General features: G+C 36.5%; 1 protein-coding gene across 1 annotated transcript in view; it reads left to right on the top strand.

The window, feature by feature from the left end:
* Positions 1–25627, top strand: part of TAFA2 (TAFA chemokine like family member 2) — a 486483-nt gene extending 460856 nt beyond the window's left edge. Inside the window, exon 5 of the mRNA XM_043564761.1 lies at positions 23514–25627. Coding sequence (XP_043420696.1) covers positions 23514–23525 — 12 coding nt within the window. The 3' untranslated portion in view covers positions 23526–25627. The remainder of the gene's footprint in view (positions 1–23513) is intronic.
* Positions 25628–26356: the final 729 nt, after the last annotated feature.

Genomic DNA, 26356 nt, shown 5'->3' with positions numbered 1-26356 from the left:
TGGTATAGTCACCATGGAAACAGTATGGAGTTTCCTCAAAAAATCAAAACTAAAAGTACCATATGAGCCAGTAACCTACTTCTAGGCATGTATCTGAACAAAAATACTAACTTAAGAGATATATGCACCTCCATGTTCTCTGCAGCATTATTTACAGTAGCCAAGACATGGAAGCAACCTAACTGTATATCAATGGATGAATGAACAAAGAAAATGTGTTAAGATGTAGGAATATGGTGGCAGTGTAGGAGGACCTTTGGCTTGCTTCATCCTACGAATACAACTAGATCACTATAAAATCATCCTAAATACCCCAGAAATTGACCTGAAGACTGGCAGAACAAACTCCACAACTAAAGGTAGAAAAGAGGCCATATAAAGGAAGGTGGGAAGGGTGGAGATGTGGTTTGGAAGAGAAACATATAATGGACACTACAGCGGGGAGGGAGCCAGAGACACGGAAAAGGCTGAGAAGCAGACTAACACAGAGGACTATGCAGGGTAAATTAATCTCCATATCAATGGACTTGGAAAGGGAGAGGGCCTGAATTCTGTTACTTCTGGCACCTGTGGTGCTTAAAGCTTGGAGTTTTAAAGGTCAGCAGGCTTGGCTCTGATCGAGCCCAGAGGGCATTGTGCTGATCTTGGAGAGAAGACAAGCTAACAATCCACAGTATGGAAATAGCAATCTGAAGAGAACCTGGGGCACACAGTGTGGGATTATTTGCTCTTCCCAGAGCATGTACCAGAGAGGCAGTGTTCACAGAGAGACCTCGCTGGGAACAAAGGAACTGACTATTGCCATTTCCTTCCCCTACCCTTCAGCATAAGCACAGGGCCACTTGTGGGAACAAGTGCAGAGCAGGTTCTTGCTAACTAACTAGCTTACACTAAGTCTTGCTTCTCCAGTCTACTGGAACCACCCTTCACAGTCACTTTTGCTTCAGTCAAGCTTCACAGGCCCCCTCCCCCAGAAAACTGACCCCAAACTCCTGCTTACACCACATCTCCCAACATGGGAGGAGTTTTATGGAACCTCAGTTCCAGTGGGGGCGGCAACAGGTCTCATTTCACAAGCAGACCAGAGCACACCTCATTAAAATGAGCCACCTTCAGGACAGGGACCAAACACTGCTCACAATAGGCAAAAAGAGCCTCTGCAGATGACTGGCCTAAAGGATAAAATAGCCAAGACAAAGCAGCAGAGCACATACATCACACATTGAAGACATTCTCAGAAGCAATAGGCCCTGGGAACAGGGGACACTACATGGCAGGGCACTATAGGACCTCTTCTTCATAATGCCATTATTCCTAAGAAGAGGAGACATAGCTGACTCTCCTAACACACAGAAACAGGCACAGAGACTTGGGCTAAATGAAAAGATGGAGACATTTATTCCATATGAAAAAGTAGACCATGGTTAGAGATCTAAGCAAAACAAATATAAGTCACATGCATAATGGAATATTTAAAGCAATGATCATAAAAATACTCATGGGACTTGAGAAAAAAGTGGAATACATGAATGAGAGCTTTCACACAGACATAAGGGATAACTGAGATAAAAGTCTCAATAAACAATATGAGAAACTTGTGATGGAATGAACATGTTTGATGAAAAAACAGAGGGACGAATTGGTGGCCTAGAAAATAGAGTAACAAAGTAATGAAGCTGAAACAAAGAAAAAACAATTATGCAAAATGAGAATAGACTTAGGGAACTCAGTGATGTCATTAAATGTGATAACATTCGTATTATAGGAGTTCCAGAAGAAAAAGAGAGAGAAAAGGTAGCATAACATTTATTTGAAGAGACAATGACTGGAATCCCTAATGTGGGGAAGGAAACAGATATGCAAATCCCGGAGGAACAGAGAACCCCCAACAAAATCAACAAAAGCACATCCACACCAAGATATATTGTAATTAAATTGGAAATACAGTGATAAAGGAAAAGTTTTAAAAGCCACAATGTAAAAGAAGACAGTTACATACAAGAGAAGCCCATTAGACTAGCAAGGAATTTTCAGAAGAAACCTTCCAAGTCAGAAGGGAGTGGCATGATATATTCAAAGTGCTGAATGGGAAAAATCTGCAGCAAGAATATTCTATTTAGTAAGACTACCATTAAGAATAAAAAGAGATACCAGGAGTTTCCCAGACAAACAGAAACTAAAGGAGTTTGTAACCAGTAAACCAGCCTGGCTAGAAATTTTAAAGGGGACTCTTTGAGTGGGAAATAGAGGCCAAAATTGGCAGCACAAAGGTAGGAAACACAAAAGTAGTAAAAATGAATATTTCTGTAAAAATTCAACCAAGGAACTCACAAAAAAGGATGTAAAATATAACATATGCCTAAAGTGTGGGGAGGAAAGGAGTAAAGGATGGGTTCAAACTTACACAGGCATCAACTTAATGTAGACTGCTATAGGCAGAAGAAGCTAGACACAACCCTAATAGTAACCATATTAAAAAAAAAAAAAACCTAGTGAGTATGCAAAGTGTAAACAGAAAGAAATCAATTACATCACTAAAACAAATCAACAAAACTTGAGACAAAGACAAGAAAGGATCAAAGGAAAGCTCCAAAAACAACCATGAAGCAAGTAACAAAATGTCAATAAATACATATCTACCAATAATTACTTTGAATGTAAACAGACTAAATGCTCCAATCAAAAGACATAGTGTGACAGGATGGATAAAAAATAAGACCCATCTATATGATGCCTACAAAAGACTCATTTTAGACCTAAAGACACCTGCACATTGAAAGTGAGGGCGATGGAAAAATTTATGATGCAAGTGGATGTCAAAAGAAAGCAGGAATAGCAATACTTATATTGGACAAAAGAGACTATTTTTTTAAAATTAAAAAAAATTGTAAATGTTTATTTTTAAGAGAGAGAGAGTGACATCGACAGATCAATAAGCAGGGGAGGGGCAGAGAGAGAGGGAGACACAATCCTAAGCAGCCTCCAGGTTCTGAACTGTCAGCACAGAGCCTGATGTGGGACTCAAACTCATGAAGCACAAGATTATGATCTGAGTTGCAGTTGGCTGCTTAGCTAACTGAGGCACCCTGACAAAACAGATGTTAAAACAAAGACTGTAACCAAAGAAGAAAGATGCTATATAATAATAATTAGGACAAGCCAAGAAGATATAACAATTATAAATATTTATGCACCCAACATAGTAGCACCCAACAAAAAACAATTAATAATAGACATAAAGGAACTAATCAATAATAATACAACAATAGTAGGGGACTTTAAGACCCCACTTACATCATCAGACGAATCATTTAAACAGAAAATAAACGAGACAATGGCTAGGAATGGCACAATGGAACAGATGGATTTAACAGATATATTCAGAACTTTCCATCCTAAAACAGCAGAATACATTCTTTCCAAGTGTACACAGAGCATTCTCCAGAATACATCACATTAGCCCACAAAACCAGATAAAGACACCATTAAAATAGAGAACTACAGGCTAATATCCCTGATCAACGTGCAAAACTACTCAACATACTAATAAATTGAGCTCAAAATACATTAAAAAATCATTCACCACAATCAAGTGGGATTTATTCTTAGATTGCAAGGGTGGTTCAGTATTTGCAAATCAATCATTGTGATACCATCACTTCAAGAGAAAGGAGATGAATCATATGATCATTTCAATAGACAAAGACAAAGCATTTGACAAAGTACAACATCCATTAATTATAAAAATCCTCAGTAAAGTGGGTTTAGAGGGAATGTACCTCAACATCCTAAAGGCCATAGCTAATATCATCCTTAATGGGGAAAAACAGAGTTTTTCACCTAAGGTCAGGAACAAGACCAGGATGTCCACTCTTAACTACTTTTATTCAACATAATACTAGAAGTCCTAGCCACAGCAATCAGAAAATGAAAAGAAATAAAAATCATCCAAATTGGTAAGGAAGAAGTAAAATTTTAATACTTGTAGATGAGATGACATTATACATAGAAAACCCAAAAGTGTCCACCAAAACACTGCTGGAACTGATAGATGAATTCAGTAAATTTGCAGGATACAAAATGAGTGCATAGAAATTGGTTGCATTTTTATACACCAATAATGAAACAGCAGAAAGAAATTAAGCAAACCATCCCATTTAAAATTGCGCCAAAGATAATAAGATATTTAGGAATAAACCTAACCAAAGAAGTGAAAGACTTATGGGGTGCCTGGGTGGCTCAGTTGGTTAAGTGTCCAACTTCAGCTCAGGTCATGATCTTGAGCCCTGTGTTGGGCTCTGTGCTGACAGATCAGAGCCTGGAGCCTGCTTTGGATACTGTGTCTCTGTCTCTCTCTGCCCCTCCCCCACTTGCACTCTGCCTCTCTATCTCTCTCTCTCTCTCAAAAATAAACATTAAAAAAAAAGAAGTGAGGGGTGCCTGGGTGGCTCAGTCGGTTAAGTGTCCGTCTTCGGCTCAGGTCATGATCTCACGGTCTGTGAGTTTGAGCCCCACGTCGGGCTCTGTGCTGACAGCTCAGAGCCTGGAGCTTGCTTCAGATTCTGTGTCTCCCTCTCTCTCTGACCCTCCCCCATTCATGCTCTGTCTCTCTCTGTCTCAAAAATAAATGAACATTAAAAAAATTTTAAAAAAACCTTAAAAAATAAAAAATTAAAAAAAAGAAGTGAAAGTTTTGTCCTCTGAAAACTATAAAACACTGATGAAATAAATTGAAGATGACACTAAGAAATGGAAAGACATTCATGCTCATGGATTGGAAGAACAAATATTGCTAAACTGTCTATACTACCCAAGTCAACCTATACATTTAATGAAATCCTCATCAAAATACCAGCAGCATTTTCTGCAGAACTAGAACAAGCAGTCCTAAAATTTGTATAGAATGAAAAAAGCCCTGGGGCGCCTGGGTGGCGCAGTCGGTTGAGCGTCCGACTTCAGCCAAGTCACGATCTTGCGGTCCGTGAGTTCGAGCTCCGCGTCAGGCTCTGGGCTGATGGCTCAGAGCCTGGAGCCTGTTTCCGATTCTGTGTCTCCCTCTGTCTCTGCCCCTCCCCCGTTCATGCTCTGTCTCTCTCTGTCCCAAAAATAAATAAACGTTGAAAAAAAAAATTAAGAATGAAAAAAGCCCTGAATAGCCAGAGCAGCTTTTAGAAAGAAAAGCAATGCTGGAGGCATCACAATTTTGGACTTCAAGTTATATTTCAAAGCTATAGTAATCAAAACAATATGGAACTGGCACAAAAACAGATACATAGATCAATAGAACAGAATGGAAAACCCAGAAGTAAAGCCACCACTATATGGCCAACTAATCTTCAACAAAGAAAGAATTTCCAATAGAAAAAAGTCTCTTCAACAAATGGTTTTGGGAAAACTGTACAGCTACATGCAAAGAATGTAACTGGACCACTTTGTTACACCATTCACAAAAAATAAATTCACAATGGATTAAAGACCTAAATGTAAGACCTGAAGACCTAGAAGATAACACAGGCAGCAACTTCTCTGACATGAGCCACAGCAACTATTTTCTAGATATGTGTCCTGAGGCAAGGGAAATAAAGGCAAAAATAAACTATTAGGACTATATCAAAATAAAAAGTTTCTGTGCAGTGAAGGAAACAATTAACAAAACTAAAAGACAACCTACTCAATGGGAGAAGATATTTGCAAATGACATATCTGATAAAGGGTTAGTATCCAAAATATATAAAGAATTTATAAACCTCAACACCCCCCCCCCCCAAATAATACAATATAAAAATACGCAGAAGACCTGAACAGACATTTTTCCAAAGAAGACATTCAGATGGCCAACAGACACATGAAAAGATGTTCATCATCATTCACTATCATGGAAATTCAGATCAAAATTATAAGGAGGTATCACCTCACACCTGTCAGAATGGCTAAAATCAACAACAAAAGAACCAACAGGTGTTGGCAAGGATATGGAGAAAGGGGAACCCTCTTGCACTGTTGGTGGGAATGCAAACTGGTGCAGCCACTGTGCAAAATAGTATGAAGCTTCCTCAAAAAGTTAAAAACAGAACTTCTCTACAATCCAGCAATTGCACTACTGGGTATTTATCCAAAGAATATAAAAATGCTAATTCAAAGGGATACATGCACACCTGTTTATAGCAGCATTATTTATAATAGCTAAGATATGGAAGCAACCCAAGTATCCATCAAATGATGGATGGATAAAGAAGATGTGGTGTATAAACTAATTTATCATATATATATATCATATATATATCTATCATATCTATATATCTATATATATCTATATATGTATATAGATATATATAGATATATATAGATATATATAGATATATATCATGTAATGACATGTATGGAGCTAGAGTGTATTACGCTAAGTGAAATAAGTCAGAGAAAGACAAATATTATATGATTTCACTCATGTAGAATCTACAAAACAAATGAGCAAAGGGAAAATATGAGAGAGAAAAACCAAGAAATAAACTCTTAACTATAGAGAACTGTATAGTACCAGAGGGGAGGTGGGGGGAGGGGGGTAGATGAAACAGGTAATGGGGATTAAGGAGTTCACATGTTGTAATGAGCACCAGGTGATATATGGAATTGTTGAATTACTACATTGTACCCCTGAAACTAATGTAACACTGTATATTAACTAATCAGAATTAAAATAAAAACTTAGAAAAAGAGAAAATGTTGTGTGTGTGTGTGTGTGTGTGTGTGTGTGTGTGTGTATCACATACAATGGCATAATTTCAGCCATCTGTAACAACATGGATGGACCTAGAGGGCATTATTTTAAGTGAAATAAGTCAGATATAGACAAATACCATATGATATCTCTTATTTGTGGAATATAAATAAAAGAAAACAAAACAAAAAAACCACAGCACTAAGCTTATAGATACAGTTAATGGATTGGTGGTCATGAAAGGTGGAGGTTGGGGGTGGGCGAAATGGGTGAAGGGTGTCACAAGGCACAACCTTCCAGTTATAAAATAATTTACTCATTGGGATATTAAATATAGCATGGTGACTATCATTTACAATATTGTATTTCATATTTGAAAGTTGCTAACTGAATAAATCTTAAAAATTCTTACACAAAAAAATTTATGTTAAGTAGATCCTTGTAATTATTTTGCAATGTATATAAATATTGAATCATGTTGTACACCTGAAACTAATGTCAATTATATATCAAAAAAGAATTTAAAATGTTTTTAAAAAGTAGAATATTTTTATATACCTAGAGGATGTTTTCTATGTGTGCAGGTTTGGCACTCTATGTATAAATTTGGAGGTTTTTTTAAAAAACTGTGTGTGTTGTACCTGTCAATGGAAATAGAACAAAATCATACCTGAATCTGAATTTGCTAAGCATTTACTGAACACCTATTTAGTGCCAGTCATTATATTAGGAACTAGATACCAAAGACAAATCTAGTCACAATATTTCTGTTGTATGGAGATCCCAGTTCTGTGCATTGTCTTGTCCCATCTACAATGGAAGTTTGACATATTTTTTCTGACCTACCTCTTCAGGTTATATACCTCATATTATGAGATACCAGATTAGTTAGGAAATGCCAGTCTCTTGAGAAAATCCATAAGGCAAGCAAGTAAATTATAAAGTTGTCATTCTAAATGACATTAGTATGCATTAACAAATATTTTTAGTGTTTATTTATTTTTGAGAGATAGAGGGTGGGGGGGAGAGAGAAAGAGAGAGAGGGAGACACAAAATCTGAAGCAGGCTCCAGGCTCTGAGCTGTCATCCCACAGCCTGACGCAGGGCTTGAACCCACGAACTGCGAGATCATGACCTGAGCTGAAGTCAGATGCTTAACTGACTGAGCCACCCAGGTGCCCCAGATGCATTTTTTTTAGAAGACCAACAACAGCCATTATTACACTCAAGAATATAACCTCATTCTTTAGTCATACCACATACAGAGAGCTAAGAAACATAGCAGTCAGAAACACATTCTAGAGCTAGTATGCCTAGTGATTTAGTCTAATGTATAAGCAAGAAAGTGTTTCTTGGGAAGGGAGTAATATTCTGTTTTTAATTTAGCAAGACTTCTGCATGAAAAAAAATTTCTCTGAGACTCCAGAACGTTTCCAAGAGCTGTACTAGCTTTGCCTTAATCACTCACAATGGATGAATTGCCAGGAGCTGTTTGTCTATTTTTACAATGGGTCCTATTTGCCTCGATGAGAAATGGTTGCTGTGTTCTGTGGAGAATGTCTTCAAGGATGGTGTAATGATTAAGAAACTGGTCTCTGGAGTCAGATTACTTGGATTCATTTCCCTAATCTGCCACTTATTAGCTGGTGGCCTTTAACAAGTTACTTAATAGCTGTGTTCCTCAGTTTACACATCTGTGAGATAGGGACAATAGTATACCCACCACATAGGGTCCCTGTCTGGAATAAATAAGTTAATATTTGTAAAGCATTCAACATAGTTCCTATTTAAGGGTAAGGGCTATATGTACTTGTTAAGTAAAATACATTAAACAATAAAGTTAATAGGTGTATAAAATGAGCCAGCTTTTTCAGAACTCAAACATGAACATTATATTCCAAGTTGTCAATCTGATTAAGCACTAATGTAGAGATATCTCAAGTCTTCCCTTACCATCTCCATACATATACATGGGCTTTCAAAAGCAAACATTCTTCCAAGGTTGTTCTGTGTACCTATTCTCTTTTGGATTAGCTGCAAACAGATCATGCTGGTAAGGGACCACAAAGAGGAAATATGTGGATTCTAGTGTCTGTGATGGTAACAGGATCTGGGCCATTCCAGTTAGCTACCACAGATGGGCCTCATGGAAACTGTTGTGTTTATCAATTGTAAAGGCACCTTTGCTAGGCTTATGCTGCAGGAGCAGATACAGGTTTTCCTTTACAGCCACTAGACCATGGCTCTTCAGCAACATCTCTTCAGGGACTTATCAGAAGCTACCACATGAAGGTGGCATTTTTTTTCCCCCTGAACACTGCAATTATTGTCATTTACTCAACTGGTATTTCTATATCCATTCGTATATTTCGAAGACCGTCTCACCAAAAAAGTTTCCCTTTATAGTCAAAATGTTTTCTTAACCTGAAAGAAATGTTATGCTAGGGTTTATGTGCTAGGTTTGTGGGTTATTCTTTTCTCTTCTTCATGTTAAGGTTTTTGTATTTGTTTGCCTATGGCAATTTAAGATGAAGTTAGCTTGGAGTGGTTGGTACAGCAGTAAAGGACTGCTTTATGGAATCCTGAGCCACTCTTGCCCATTTTGCTGTTACTAATACAACATTAATGTTCTTACTAAATCACAAAAACAGCAAGTAGAAGCTGATGCTGAAAGTGTTTATAGATATTCAGCAATTAGCAGAAGCTAATAATTCCTATTTATGGAATAACAAATAAAACCTAAGTGATTTTTTTAACCTCAGTACATTTCCAACAAAATGTGTTATATATAAGTTTCTACTCTTAGAAAATAACAAAAGTTGTGTTAGACCTCATGTGCATAATATACCCTCCTTACAATTTATCCTGACTCTAGCATAACCTTTGAAAATAAAGCAGACTTTGCACAGGAAATTTATAGCTTTGGAAAGGACATAGTATGAGAGAGCCAGAAATACATCCATACTTAATGTCTTATTATAGAATAAGATTTCATATTTTATAATGACAATGGGATACTGAAAATGTTGTTAAGTATGCAAACTTACGTTTCTGAAAATATTTATTTCAAGGTACTGTTTATGTTTAAAAGTTAGTATTTATTGTATTCTTATTATAGGTATTATTTCATTTAATCTTCATAGTAGTATGATGAGACAGGGACAATCTCCATGTATAGGAAAGGAAACAGTTTTTTTGTAGTGAAATAACAGCGCCGCACATTTAAGATACTGAAGTCAGAACCAGCCATGGCTGGAGGATGCTCTTAACCCATGCTCTTAACCATTACTTGTAATTACTGCTTGCCTGATTCTCTGAAAGTCTTAAATTTATTATTTTTTTTTTAATATCATCAGTAGGTGAACTTTAAATAAATGTAGGACATACCACCTCTTGGCCAACTTTTAATTATTCATGGTCAAGAAAAGAAAAACAATGAGGGAAATTGAAAATCCCAATGATCACTTTTCAATTTTACTCAAGATTAGAAAGATGCCATTAAAATATTTTTCATTATGGTGCAATAGAAATAACAAAAATATCTAGTAAGCGAACCTCATACTTAAGGGAGTATTAGTGTTTTAAAATAGATCTAGATTTTGTAAGAAGCTTCTTTTGACCCCTTTGTTAAAATGAATCTTCTATCTCAAAGGTAATAGTGTGTGCCATGGCTTTAATTTGATTCTGAGTTCATGACCTTGGATTACAATAGTAACTGATAATATTATAGTCAGTCTTTCACATTACAACCTCAATGCCTCATTTTTATGATGGAAAAGTTGAAGAAGTTAGTACAGAGCTATATCTAGGAACCCTTCCTCAATTCCAGCCTTAAAAATTTATTACCAACTTGATGTGATTTAATGGATTTCAGAAATGTTTTATGCTTCAAAAAATGTTCCCCTTTTTGCAACCACAGTGGCTTAAATTCTCGTATTAAAGAATCATTCATTCGTAGCTTTAAGATTTCAACATTCAGTAGTTGTTTACTAAAATTCAAATTTCCACAGTAAAGATGAGTACTCTATATGAATGAAGATATAATTTATTGTCCATAATAGGACATATTTCCAAGATAAGCTCAACAGAAAGTCAGGACAACAGGTGTAAAGCAGGACTACTCCTCAAACTGGAAAATATATCCCAAGTGTATCCCTACTACTTATTATATGTTCAATTAATATTAGTCAAATAAATTAATGGAAGAAACAGGTATGCAGTACCTATTTTAGTAGGTCTGAAGTCCCAGAATGAGGATCTCAGTCCCTAGACTATCACTGCTTAGATGCATCTTCCAGAAGTTTTGCTTAATTTTTCTGAACTTCAGTGTTTTCAACTGTAAATTGGAGATAACAGTCATTAATAACAAGGCCTAATAACTGTAAATAGTAAATGGGGATAATCTCAAAGAATAATTCTGAGGGTTACAAGGGAACATAAATGTGCACCAAGTTGTCTATTGATTCTAGCAATTATGATCTGAAAGGTGGAGGCAAAGGAAAGGGTGAGGAAGGTTCCAGGTTTCCATGAGGAGAAGGATCAGCTGTCTTTGGCATTCTAGTCTAGACCAGAAAATGGAGTCTGTTGCATTTCACTAAGCAAAAATCAACTCTTTGCCTTCTTTTTTTTTTTTTTTTTTTTTAAACGTTTTTATTTTTGGGACAGAGAGAGACAGAGCATGAACGGGGGAGGGGCAGAGAGAGAGGGAGACACAGAATCGGAAACAGGCTCCAGGCTCCGAGCCATCAGCCCAGAGCCTGACGCGGGGCTCGAACTCACGGGCCGCGAGATCGTGACCTGGCTGAAGTCGGACACTTAACTGACTGCGCCACCCAGGCGCCCCAACTCTTTGCCTTCTAAAACACTAGCCTCTAGGGGTGCCTGGTGGTTCAGTCCATTAATTGGTTATTGTTATTTGTTACTTCTACTGTTATTGTTATTTGTTATTTGTTATTTCTACTCTTGATTTAGACTCATGTTTGTGAGATTGAGCCCTACATCAGGCTCCATGATAGGCGTGGAGCTTGCTTAAGATTCTCTCCCTCCCTCCCTCTGCCCCTTCCTCGTTTGCACACACTTGCTATCTCTCTCTTTCAAAAACAAAACAAAACAAACAAACAAAACCAACCTTCTAGCCTCTATATTTGAAAAAAGAAATAGGGGGAGGGGTGAGGCATCCTAAACTACATAGAGTATATAATCAGTATATAAGAAAGAGAGATTGAATTCACATTAGTTATTTTGGAAGTGAATCAATCATTGTGAAGTTTGTTTACTTTGTTCCATTATAAGAAATTTGTTGGTATTTCATTTGTAACACCATACCTGATGTCAAGTGAGCATGTAATACTTAGGTGTAGGATAATTGTCACCACGGAATATTTCATGAGAAAATTTTCCTGACAGTGTTAAGCAGCAGTATGGAAATTACTCAAGAGAGAATTGCATTTAAAAAAATTAGGATAATTTCTAACTGAAATGTTAACTGTAATGAGTATGCTGGAATCAACCTTGATGTATCTATTTGGACATTTTCCACATCCCAAGTGGTTAGTCTAATACCAATTAAAGCATCACACATTGCTATTATCTTCTTGCATCATTATTTTCATGAATTAATTTTGTTTTAAAAATCAGACCTTTTCCAAATGAGAATAAATTTAAATATCCAAGGTGCAAATGTGAAACCGATGTCAGGACCCATGCATATCTATAATTCCAAATTCTGAAACCACAGAATCATGGGAATAATCCTAAAAAAATTAAAAATGGAGGAACTGACCTTTGGGGTCACCTCATTGTTCCTCTAGCTATTCATAGAGAATCCAAATAGTAGCCCCAGGTGTCCTTCTCCTGAAATTATGTATCACTTTCCTCTTACCTTCATTCATTCATTTTTTTTCATTTATCCATCCACCCACCCATCCGTCATTTCAGTCTTTCATTTGACAAATATTAGGCATTATTTATGTGCCTAGAATGCTGCTTAGCACTGAGGAAACAAGATGTATACTGAATATCTTTTTTTCTACTATATCATAGCTTAGTGCGAGAAACAGAGATTACTAAATAATCATAATATGATGAGATATGTCTTATAAAAGATGTATGGACAAAGTGCTGACTGGATGAATCACAAAAGGCTTATGAATTATGAAGCGGTAACATTGCTTCTGAGGTTTGAAAGAAGAGATTTCTGGCAAAGGTAAAAATGTATAAAGATAAGGAGATATGAATGGGCATATCAAGTCCTGTGAGTATTAAATAGTTAGTTATGACTACAGATGAGCCTGTTTGTCTCTGAAGGGATTGGGAAGATGGACAGATGAGGGTAGGTGGATTGATAAGAAGCTCCTATAAATTTCCTCCAGCTTCATCCTTTATAACAAGTGTCTATGGCAAGTCATGACACCGACCCACTTTATGACTGCATTGGCTCTGACCTGTGTGGATAAAATCAAGTACTCATGATGACCCGAACTCAAAAGTTCTGTTATTTCTCAGGCCATCATTTTAGTCTTCCATTTTTCCATTCAGGTAGGGACAGATCTAGGTGTGACGAGGGTAAGGGGTTGGTTCTCATTACTCAAATATTCCAATTTTTTTTTCAAAATTGGGAGACATGTTTCTTTATTATTATTATTATTATTATAAACATTATTATTTTTAATGTTTATTTATTTTTGAGACAGAGAGAAACAGAGCATGAATGGGGGAGGGGCAGAGAGAGAGGGAGACACAGAATCAGAAGCAGACTCCAGGCTCTGAGCCATCAGCCCAGAGCCCGATGCGGGGCTCGAACTCACGAACCGTGAGATCGTGACCTGAGCTGAAGTCAGACGCTCAACCGACTGAGCCACCCAGGTGCCCCGACATATTTCTATATTATAACATTAATTTTTTCTCGTGCTATTGGTTTTAACTATCCTGAACTCTCAAATTTATGTAGGAAATGTTTTACTTCTGGTTCATATTACCAAAACCTTCTATTGTCTGATTCTAAATTGTTAGCCACTCCTTCATAGGATTTTTATTATTTATTATCGTTATTCATGTTATACTCTCAAATATTTGAAATTCAAATAGTACATGTTTGATATCTCTGGAGTAGCTTGGGGAAGAGATTATAAAGCAAACCTTTGCAAGTCTATATCTGTAAAATGTCATGGATCCCATTCAGACTGTTAATGAGGATTACACAGTTGATCAGCAGAGAATAACAAAGCTGGCTTGTGAATGCCTATGGGTGGCTAGACCTATACATTGGTTAAATGACCTGGCCCCATTTATCAACATTAAATTGTGTACAATTTAGGTTCATGCTTTAGCAAAATCACAAATTACTGTAGACATGGCTGTTCAGGAAAGATCATGAATATTAAATCTTTGAACTGTGATTGAATATTACTACATAATACTATTTGCATAGTTCTCTTACCCTTTTATGTTAAAATGATGGTGTACTAATTTCTATATACTTTCTCCCTTGACTTTAATGAACTTTTTAATTAAGTTTGTGCAGAACGCTTCTCAAAATATTCACAAGAAATTCTTGCTATTTTTGTATCAATTTCTCATAAAAGCTTTTTTATTTTAGGTCCCGTTTATGAGTATCTTTCTGAAATTAAAATAAATGTTCTACGAGTTCGTGATCCTCTAGGAGAGATGCAAACCTATCTCCATTGTGAACTTTTATGGACGTAAAAGAAGTTATTGTCTCACTGTCCCTTTATGTTTGTTGAAATGTTCCTTTCTCCCAGGTTTGCTTCCTGTAATAATCTGTTGAACAGTGGAGTACCTGACATGTGTTTGTTCCTTAGGCAAACGTGTAAAACTCTTCAAGTTCGAATGGAGAAGTAGAAAGAGAAGGTTTCTGCTGTGCCTGATGACAATTTTTTATTTTTCCACACTCAAAAATATTCTGGCTCCACGTTGGAGCACTAGTGTGGCGAATCCTAGTGTTGGTCGGATTCTAAGGAAGGGACAGAAGTTTCGTTGAGGAGTAAAGATTCAAAACATCTCCCGAAATGAGCTCTCGTCTTGGTTTATTTCTCACAGAGCAGGTGTGTACACTGTGTTGCAGGATTAACTGTAACCTAATCTTTCTTATAGTTACCATTATCATTCCAGATGCTCCTGATTTCAGGGTGAAAGATGAACTTGGTATAGCTTTAGGGGTCAGAAAGCAAAGAACTGTCTCAGTATTCAGTAAAGAAAGGCATTGAACTATCTCCTATAGAAATAAGGAGGGGGCATCGCTCTTTGAACTATTATGAGGCCCACCAATTAAACAACCCTGCCACAAGGAGGTGAACCTAGTATTGTCACCTACAGTGGCCCTGCCATTGACATTGTTTTTCCAAGCATAGGAAATGGATAATAAAAACTTTGGGTGTACTAGTGGACCTCTGTCAGTGTTCAACCTGCCTGTTAATGTAGAAGTTAACATGAAAAGTACTGAGCCCAAATGAAGATAATATTCTTACTTAATGGTCCAATCCTTACATAAATTGCTCTATAATTGAATCAGCTATGTCAAATTAGCATCTAAGCTATTAGAAGTAGCTAAAGATTCATATTTTGATCAACTTTGAGATTTTGAAACTTCTGATATGTGACTATTATTCTTAAAAGAAAAAAAAAAGGGGGCGCCTGGGTGGCGCAGTCGGTTAAGCGTCCGACTTCAGCCAGGTCACGATCTCGCGGTCCGTGAGTTCGAGCCCCGCATCAGGCTCTGGGCTGATGGCTCGGAGCCTGGAGCCTGTTTCCGATTCTGTGTCTCCCTCTCTCTCTGCCCCTCCCCCGTTCATGCTCTGTCTCTCTCTGTCCCAAAAATAAATAAACGTTGAAAAAAAATTTTTTTTAAATAAAAAAAGAAAAAAAAAAGAAACCCAGGGAAGAATATAACTGAGGAAAAAGAAGGGAAGAGGCAAAAGCACCTGACATATTAAACATCACTGACTATATTACCCTGTTTGTCAGAAAATACATTCTAGGTTTGGAAGTTACAGACAGCAAATTTTTTTCCAAGATCTGCCACATATGGAAGGATAATTTCTAATGTAATATTATGGAAAAGGACAGGGCTGGGGAGGAGGGCGAATGTGCTACTTCAGTCATGGTACTGGCTTGGTACACGTTGCACCAAGTTCTTCTCCAGGTGACAACAACATCTTCTTTACTCAGACAGGTATCTCAAGGAAAGAGCCATTTGCATTTATAACTCAAACCATCCAGGAAGCTCAGAGAAAATGTTGTTCTTGGTAATCTCTAGGCTATCAAGTTTTAGCCCTTCTCCCCTACCCACTTCTCTTAAATTCACCTTTTGAGCACAATTTGTACTGTGTACCTTCTGCCAGCCCTCATATGCAGTGAAGCTGAAACTCTTGAGAAGTGAGATCCTTGAACAGATTTAAAATTTTAAAGTAAGGCTTTATGTCAGAAAGTGGATAAAAACTATCAATTCAAATGACTCCTTCATAAATTAGAGGTGAGTCTAAAAAACGAACCCAGTATCAAATTTAGCAGGTAAAGTACCTTCCGATTGAGTTCATAATCTCCACTGTCTCTAAAAATGTGGGAACTCTGCTGGTATATGGAATATTTTTTTAAGTCTATTCAGATTTCCTTCAAGTATTCAAAATAATTGTTTTCCTCTTTTAAGGACTTTTGAATGTTTCTGAGAGAAAAATAACTGGATCCCATTATCCTGTTGTCTTTCAGAATTATCTTCATTTTGGGGGTCATTTTCCACCTGGAATAAATACAAGTTGTGTACAGGAGCCAGGAGAAGGAAAGTCTTAAATTTACTTGATGTCCCAGAGGAATTTATTAACTATCCAAAGAGAAATCAGGCAATATTTTGTTTTGCTAGCAGTGAATGTCATCCAGGCAGTATCAGTCGACCTGCTTCTGAGGAGATGAATGTGCATAAATGGCAGTGCAAACAGTCATCTGCTTTCATGAGTCACGTAGAAGAGTTCATGGCAAGCGCACTGTACAGCTTTCAAAGTTCCAAGAAATAGGGCAGGTCCATCTGTTCAAAAGATTCATTTCCAGTCAAGATCTTCATTTACACAGCATAGGAAGCTGAAAGCCAGTGACAGATGTTGTGTTTGTGGTAAAAGCTTACTAGCTCTGCATTCTAATATAATGAATAGGATTCTTAGAAAAATGAACTCTACACAGTGGTTGTACCACCAGTGAATTTAGGTAATCAGAATAAAGCTTAATCCCATATGGAATCAGTGCTTCTTAAGAAAAAAGTCTTAGTAGTTTGGGGATAGAAGGGAATTAGAAGCTCACTTAGTCCGACAGACTGAGCTGACAGATATAAGCCCTGGAGATTCTGAGATTTTTAAATGGCTTGTCCAGTGTTCTAAGACTAGCAGGTAGTAACACTAGTATAAAACTTTTATCAGAATAAGGCCATGTCTCCTCAGTTATGTTTGGTGCTTTGCTTCTCTCCAGAAGTCTGGTTAGATTATATGCCATCTTCTGCTTCCACAGTGGTACCCACATGTGTTATACCTAAATATAACCAGCTAGCTAGGGCAGTGCTCTGTGCTGTCTGCAATGACTCCCAAACATCCAAAGCTGTTAGATTTTTTGAGAATTTATAGGACAGATAACAAAGTCATTTAGTAGAAATACTGACCCTAGCTGAACTATTATACAGATGGCTTTTGGTGCCTCAAATGTTAAATGTTCAGGCCAAGCCAGCACCAGACATTCTTAGGAGGGAAAATTAAACTGTGGCATGAAAATCCAACAGTTTTCATGGCTATAGGAATCACCTCCATTGCCAAGAAAGTAAAATACAGCCTTAGTTTTTTTTTATAGGTGGGTGTAATTATAAAGATGATTCATATGTCATTGCCTTATAGGGCCTCATCAATACCTAAAAGCTGTATGTTCAGCTTGCTCTTGAATGATTATCCTAGACAGACAGGTGTCTTTCATTTTGTAATACCTCAGTATATAAGGTGCTTTAAGATAGGACAAGTGCATTCATGTACAGTTACGACCAGCTCAATGGCAGCTTTTCTCTAGTTTAAATGAGAAAACCTGCTTCTGCGGAGTGATGATGTTTTAATTGCACATTCTGTACACAAAAAGTAAGGGAAGAGCTTAATTCATGTACTTCTAAGAGCTACATTAAAAAAATACATTTGCAGTGAAGCAGCAATGATGTTCCACGCAAGGGAAAGTTCATTCAAATCAGCTTTTAGGATTATAAAGGTATCTAGCTTTCCATTTACTCTTATCAAATAAGTTACATTTATTTATCTGAATGTGAGTTTGACATGGTGCCGATTGTGATGTTATTTAAGTAGCTGTATTATGAAGACTGGACATGTGCTCCATTTAAACCTGCCACCTCCTTTTGGAAATATCACCACATATTTCTTTCTTACTTACTAAATATTTGTTCTGTATGCAAAGTCTCATGCAAAAGACAAAGTAAGAATAAAAAAGAATTGAATTATGTGTCTATAAAGACTAGTGATGTATGATCAGAAATAATCAGGAACAAAAACTAGGAATTCATTGCATTCAGATACCTAGAAGTGTGTGTGTGTGTGTGTGTGTGTGTGTGTGTGTGTGTGTGTGAGAGAATAATAGTTACCATTTACATAGAGTTTATTATGTGCCTAGCATTGTTCTAAGCACTTGGCCTGTTATTTGCTTCTCAGATCATACAACCTTATGATATAGGTCCCTGTTTTACTCAAGGTCACACACTGAGTTATCAGAAGAACTAAGCACTGAACCTAGGAAGCATAGCCTCAGGTACATTCTTTTAAACCGCTCCTCTGTATCATCTCATCTGAAAAGATAGTCTCACTCCCAAAGCAGGCTAAAAGGTCGTGTTCCCTTCTTTATATGACTTTTATGATTAGAAGAATATGAAATGAATAATTGCAAGATCAGTTTCTAGAAGACATGGAAAATTAACTTGAAATCAATACTTACAGAGAAATAAGCAGTATTGCCCCCTCCAATAGTTATCCTATGTATCATCTTTTGTGTCGTGTTTGGGAATTATGACTACTGCCACCTGTTATAATTTAAAAAGCATTTACCTGGAGACTTTCAAGGGATTGTCTTATTTAACCACAATAGCAAATGTATGAAGCCTGATGATAATACAATTCTCGTATTACATTCCGGGAGACTAAGGCTCAGGGAATTCAAATAACTTCTTCAGCCCCAAAATGTGAGAAATTGCTAAGGCAGAGATCTGAACCTAGGCTGTGTGCCCACGGAGCCCACACTTTGTCATGCCTCTCACCATAGTGTGTTGTCTCCCCCTGACAATGCAGGCGCAAGGCTTGAGTGGGAAAAAAAAAAGGAATTACAGACTCCATGAATATAATTATTTTAAGAACTTTATAAAATCATCTTTTACACAGGGGACAGGATAGATTCTTGAATTTCCTTTTTAGCCTTTTAATTTATCTTGAAGATAGGCAGAGGATACTTCATAATGTTCAAAACATAAAATAGAAACAGTATAAAATAGTTGACTTCACTTAATTTCACACTTAACTAATGTTATATATGCTATTACCTGGTTTTATTTTCTCTAATTGGTGAACAGATTTAAAGGATGTGATTTTAGCATACGTTTTTGAGAAACCTAACCAGTATTCTATAAGAGATTTGTTAGGTTGGGAGAGAGAAATGGATGCGTTAAAAAGGGGGTAGTTCTTAAAGAATTAATTTGTTTAATGTTAGTAGGTGAGTTTCATCCTGGTGGATCATTATCAAGATAGCTTTGTGCTTGTGACTAGAAAAACTGCCATTATTATTATTATTATTATTATTATTATTAGCCTTTTGCATGTGTTCAACTGTTAAGTAGTTTCTCTTGCTGAATTGGCCGGTGTGCAGCACACACAAATAAGACTTACATAAAAAGAAACAGCTTTGTGAAACAATGCCTTTGGAAAGCAAATTCACTGAGGTAGTGATTAAAGCCTATAAAGCTCAAGGCACAACTATAATGACTGTAGGACCATGTCACTCCCTCATACAGTATTTTGTATCTATTGCCCTCAGAACCAAAAGACAGTGCATTCATGGTAGCAAATGCTATTTCCTATCCTGTAAGGATGGTTTTCTAACAACCTCCTGCTTTTAGTTACTGGTAACTTGCTGAAAATCTTCTTGACCAGCTAAAACATTTTACTGAAAATCTTCTTGACCACCTAAAACTTTTTACTCTTTGGCCTCTTCCAAAAGATACAGCTTGAGTGAAAAGAGAGCAATATTTGAGTTCTGAAAATAAGGCGATGTTTAATGTAGTGTATTAAAAATAAATTTTAAATGAAAGAAACATTTTTAAATGTTAGATTGCATAAATATTGCTTAAACAACCCTTGCATATCAGGAAGTTCTAGTTTATAGTCTACAAAGGGTAGAATGGCACTTGTTTCCCAACTAGTCCACCAGAACTTTGACTTGTGTAACTTGCACTTGTTTAAGAAGCACATTAAATTGTGAAGGGTTGACTTGTTTGTGTGTTACATTTTAGACAGTTTAAGTATTATTGGGTCTTGCATATTAGGCAATTAAAACTGATAATGCACCTATATTCAAAACCATCTTTATGTTTTTAAATCTTTGGTTTTGCCATTTCATTTGGTACAAATCTGGAGGGTATCAAGGAGGGTGCTGATACATGCTCACACAGGTTCATATTTATATTACATTGAAAAGGACAATTAGCCTTTGTTTGAATTCTGTAGGAATTCTCTAATTTGACTGAATGTCTATTAATGTGACCCTTTCATTGTGCTTTTAGTGCATTAAAAAAAAGCAAACTTTCATTGTACTACTCCAGAGTTGGCAAAGCTAGGTGTTTTCTTCCTTTCTTTCTCACTCACTCTTACTTTCTTTGTTTTTTGGGTGGGGGGGGGGAGGGGAGAGGTGGTGAAGAGAAAGAGAATCCCAAGCAGGCTTCATGCCCATCATGGAGCTGATGTGAGGCTGGATCTCACAACCATGAGATTATGACCTGAACTGAGATCAAGAGTTGAATGCTCAACTGACTGAACCATCCAGGTGCTCAGAGCTAGGTGTTTTCATAGACATTATACTATTTGATCTGCACAGCAACCTTTTTACATAGGGGAAAACTGAGGGGCCCAGAGGTAGCATGACACATCCACTGTGACTGCTATTATTGCCACACTGACCTTATTGTAGAACGCCACAGACCAAACCACAATTTTTGGATCAGAGTAATCTACAAAAATTAAATCTATAATTTTTTAAAAATATTTATTTTTGAGAGTGAAAGAGACAGAGTGTGAGCAGGGGAGGGGCAGAGAGAGAGGGAGACACAGAATCCCAAGCAGGCTCCAGGCTCAGAGCCCAATGGCAGGGCTCGAACCTATGAGGTGTGAGATCATGACCTGAGCTGAAGTTAGATACTTAACCAATTGAGCCACCCAGACACCCCTACAAAGACTGAATCTAAAACAGTCCACTTAAGCCCTATCTTCATCTCATAAAATGTGCTAGGATATTTTAGGATTAATAACATAGGAGTATTGTGTAAAACTGGGGTGAGAAAAAATCGTTTTAATCAGGTTTCAGTCTATGCTTATTTAGATCATTTAGTTGCGTTTAAATTTTCACTTTCTAGCAATTATTTTAGCTGATAGAAACAATAAAAATGTATATTTATGATATTCTTAGGATATGGATTGTATATATATATATATATATATATATATATATACACACACACACACACACTATATATATATATATGTATATGTCTATGTGTACACATATATGTTTATCGAGATGGAGGAAAAATTTGTTCCAGGTACATAGACCTTTGGTGTTGTACTGTAAACTTGAGTGTCTTTTAAAAGAACGTGAAAATAAAGCTTTAATATATAAATAGTTGAGAGAATCACTCCCCAGCTTTATATAACCTAGTAGGTTAAAATGCTTAGCTTGGAATTAAGATAGAAGAATGCATTTACCATACCCATGAAGAGATTACTTGTAACCAGGGCTTGAAATGATGTAGGAGGTCAGGCCACTTGCTTTCATGGATTCACCGCACCATGTCCCTCCAGATGCCTGTGCTGAATCTGTGCTGAGGCTAACCTTTTGGTTTCCTCTCAGTCCCTCGCTTTCTCAATTCCTCTCTTTTCCTGGCACTAGTTTGGAAATATAATCCCTTGTTATGCTTTATAATTCCTCCTACTAAGAGAAGAATCTTCAGAAAAGGCAAGTGGCAATCTCGCTCAGCCAGTGGCAGTCAAAGACTCTGGTAAATCAGTGTTTATCAAGAGAGTCTGTCATGAAGTTTCTGTGTTTTCCACAATGATCAGTTATCTCTCCATTAATGTCTGTAGAGACATTTATATTTACTTTCCATGTTGTTCTTAACACTAACACTCAAATTGGGAGCTGTTCACAGAACTTTTGTAAAGTGACCAACTAAGTGGAAGACAAACTGATCATGAGATTGCTGCTCTACCTAAGATAGCCCCTGCTTCCAGCATCTCTAGATGTCAGCAGGCCCTTTCTGTGTTTGTATCCTTCCATCCTCAGTTCAGTTCCTTCCATAGTTCCTCTGTGCATGGGAGCATGTAGTTTTAAATATGTAAGCAGATGCTCCTTCCTTGGGAAAGACAGCTGACCAGAGAGACACAAATAAGATGACTGCCTCTATGCCGAAAATACTTTTTTGAATTTTATATCTTCTTTTTGTAGTGTAATTGGAGACTAGCCATGGTAGAGCCATCGCTAGATTATTTTGCTTACTGTTTCTCTTTTTCATAGTTGCTCAAAAAAACAACAAAACAAAAAAAAAAGCTTTTCTATAAATGTCTTATGAAAGGATGAGTAATTATGTAATTTAATGGAATAAAACCAAAGTATCCACAGTAATTTCCAGGGATTCACTTTTTGTTATAACTATTGCTTAAAAAGAACAATTATGAAACTCTAAGTACCTTGACATTAGAGTGTGCCTGGAAGTCCACTGACACAGCAGAAATCTGTCTCTTTCTCTATGTCCATCTATCATCTACATCTATGCGTATATAGAAAGATAGAGGTATCAGGAATTCTAGATGTTTATTATGTTGTGAAAAGCCAGTGTGGATCTCCCTCAGTAATATTTATAACAGCATTCATACAACTCTAATCAAATTTTTGAGAATTTTTGACACCTTGAAAACTTGGTAAAACAGGTGCGTAATCATTGTTTTTCTCCCCAGGTGTTCCTTTTCTCTTCATTAAAGAGTTAATTTTTCTGAAACATAATTGAGTCAAATAAACACCCATGTTTTAAACTATTTTAAGAATGGATTTTATGGAGACAAGGCCCAAGGACTGTATGTGGTCTGATTGTACTCCTGTGAACAAAGGCCTTTCTTTACTGAGGCCTAGCATAATGTGTTTATGATCTCTGGATTATGTCTTCCAAGAAGACATATGAAGACATATGAAGATTCCAGAATCATCCTTTGGACTTGAGATGGATAACAAGACCAGTTAAGATCTTCCTGGTCACAGTTGCATTCATTTGAATAGTTGTGCAAGTGGCTGTAAAAATATTGTGAGATGATAAATAGAAATGATGTATTTTTATAAGGTGGCAACACCTGAGTATGGTAGCCTTTAAAATTTTAACATTTTATTTGATAAAGTAAATACCACCATTTTGAGTTCTCTATTAATTTCTAATACTAACTTGTGTTTGGAGTTTTAAGATTATAGCCTTGTTATAAAATGATTATATTTTCTTCTTCCTTTGTAGGTAACCCATTAACCAAGGATAAATCAATCAAGTGATCCTCAAGCCTGATTACATTCAACATATGCACAGAAACTTAATTCCTGAGGTGATCTTGAAGGGAGATTTTTATACCGCTCACAAGAGGCACTCCAGAGCTATATTTCCAAGGGATTTCATGGCTCATAATCAGCCTCTTCTTGAAACCAAGACTTTAAAAAAGCCTGACATGAACTTCTATGCCATGAAGATGTCAGATTTGAACTGTGTTCAACTTGTAAAATTGCACTTGCTAAAAGAATTTGAAGTTCCCATCTGAAGAGTTGGTGTTTCCAGGTGATGTCAGAGACACTCACCGTTTGGGTTTTTGGCTTCAAATATGACTGCTTTTCTTGTTTCTGAAAGTTTGCCAAGTGCACCAGCCTTCTGCCATGGATGTGTTCCTGGGTCCGGTCCTGTGTTCACTGGCTAGTGGGAATGCACCCAGCTTTATTGATATTTCCTTTGCAAACTTCTCCTTTGGCATGGTGTAGACTGAGACGATTTTATTTATATCCTAATCTTGGAGCTCTGAAAGCCTACATGTTTTAACATCTTAAAGTTGCTTTTGTTAAAGGAATGGAAATATATATCCATTGATAATAATTATTGTTGGCAAGTAATAGTTATCTGAATACATCAATCATATAAGAATGTATAGACAAGCTGACATGTTTCCCCAAGGCTAACATTCTACTGCAGCTCTCTGTCAGTCAAATAGGTAATAGTTAGAACTGAATTTCCATTTTCATTATATACTATTTTGTACTTCTAGAGTACTCTCCCTTTCAGTTTTTTTTAAGTGGGCTTTTTCTTTCATGTTTGTGTTTACTTTTTTCCTTCACAGAAATCAGCAGTGAGCAGTCAAATATGTAGGTAGCCTTCAGTTTCAAAAAATTGCCAGGGATGCATGTGGATATCTGATTTCTTAGCTTGAGTGTTACTCACTTAGATTTCTTCTAGTAATTTTTTTTAACTCTACTTTCTATCATTTTAATAGACTGCCCCTTGCTCGCTCCCAATGACTGTTTGAATGCTTATATATTTGTTCAGTCTGTTAATAGAATTACTCATTTTCCTTGGTATCAAATTTATAAATATTTGCTTATAGTTGTCCCATTCAAACAATTTCTTAGGTCAGTTTCTGTCCACATTTTTGTAGTCATTTTAACATTTCTGTTTTTCAGTTCTACAGGAAAGTCTTACAAATATTTATAAAGGCCTTAAACATGTATGTACTTTTTTCCTAAGTTATTACAGAATGTATAATTTTATACTACATTTGTTTCATTTGTTATGTGAAGGAAGAATTGAAATCTCATAGCCATTCTGTAATTGGGATGTAAAGGGAAAGACTTCTTTGCTTAGTCATCTTAGACTAATAGGAAGATACTTCAGAAACTGTCCTATTAGAAGTTCCATTATGTTAGAGAAGATATGAACATCTTTCGTATTTTTAAAACTCACTGACATGGCCAACTAGTTATATGTTGGCTTCCCTAATGGGGGCTGACATACCTTGGAGAATTTTGGATTGTTAGTTGGTAACAAATTTCAAAGACCAATACATTTCCCAGAATGTCTCTGGGCATAAAAATTAAAAGTGTAAAATCTGTTCAAAATTAAATTTGTAAAGTACACTTTTGGCACTGAATCAAAAAGGATACTGCCCCACAAATCCATGGAATGAAATGACTTCTTCGCTCCCTTTTAATTATACATAAAATGAATTAGATGGTTCTGAGTGGATTTTACAATAGTTCAAGACTGTATGAAATCAGAAAGAAAGAACAGTTGTGCTGGAGTTTTTGCACCAATTATAATATCATTAATTTCTTTGGAACAGAGTTAGAAAACTATTTTATCTTGGAAATTATGAATTCGTCCTAGGTTTGTTTGAAATTGTAGATCATGCTTCTCATTTTTTTAAATGCGTCCTTTAAAACAACACTGGAAATTCTGTATTATATACAAGTGTGACACATGCATATCAATAGAAAAAAATAAATGGAATTTCAATTATACTAACTAGATTATCCCCCATAGATTAATGTTGTGACTATTCAGAAAAGGTAAATAAAATTGGGATATAAAATGGACTCTCTTTCATGAGTTACATTTGGAGAATCTGTTTTCTGATTCTGTTTTATTTAAAAAAACTTTTTTTAATGTTTATTGTTGAGAGGGGGAGGGGCAGAATCTGAGCAGGCTCCAGGTTCTGAGCTGTCAGTACAGAGCCTGATGTGGGGACTGAACTCATGAACCATTATTAGATCATGACCTGAGCCGAAGTCCAACGCTTAACCCACTGAGCCACCCAGACTCCCCTTGAGTGTTTTATTTTAAAAGTCCTTCTGTTACTGTTCAGGAAAACCTCTGAATTAATGGGGAAGCTGACATAAAATTTTCAACCTCCTTTTGATAAAAACCTATGGCAAATCTTGGTTCCAATAATTGATTTGCTTCTTTGCCAGGAAACAAATGAAAGAGATACATTTACACTTGTGCTACTTGCCCACATCTTGAGTTTGAGCACAACTGCTGTATGTTTGCTAGTAATACTCAAAGTTATTATTATACAAATTATTAAATAGGCTGTTTATCCTTTGAAATACATTACATATGGAAATATTGATGAAAATATCAGATATGGTTATAACTCAGCTTTTAAATTTTTAAAAAAGCAATTTTTAATAATAGTTTAAAATTCAAAAGCAAGAAAGAACAGAGAACCTCTGCGTACCCTTTCCCCACTGTCCTCCAGTGATACAATCTTACAAAACAAGGAAACTAGCATGGGTATAACACCATTAACTCAAATACAGACC

This window comes from Prionailurus bengalensis, chromosome B4, assembly GCF_016509475.1.
Source record: "Prionailurus bengalensis isolate Pbe53 chromosome B4, Fcat_Pben_1.1_paternal_pri, whole genome shotgun sequence".
Taxonomy (NCBI): Eukaryota; Metazoa; Chordata; class Mammalia; order Carnivora; family Felidae; genus Prionailurus; species Prionailurus bengalensis.
This window is presented reverse-complemented; position numbering and strand designations above follow the sequence as displayed.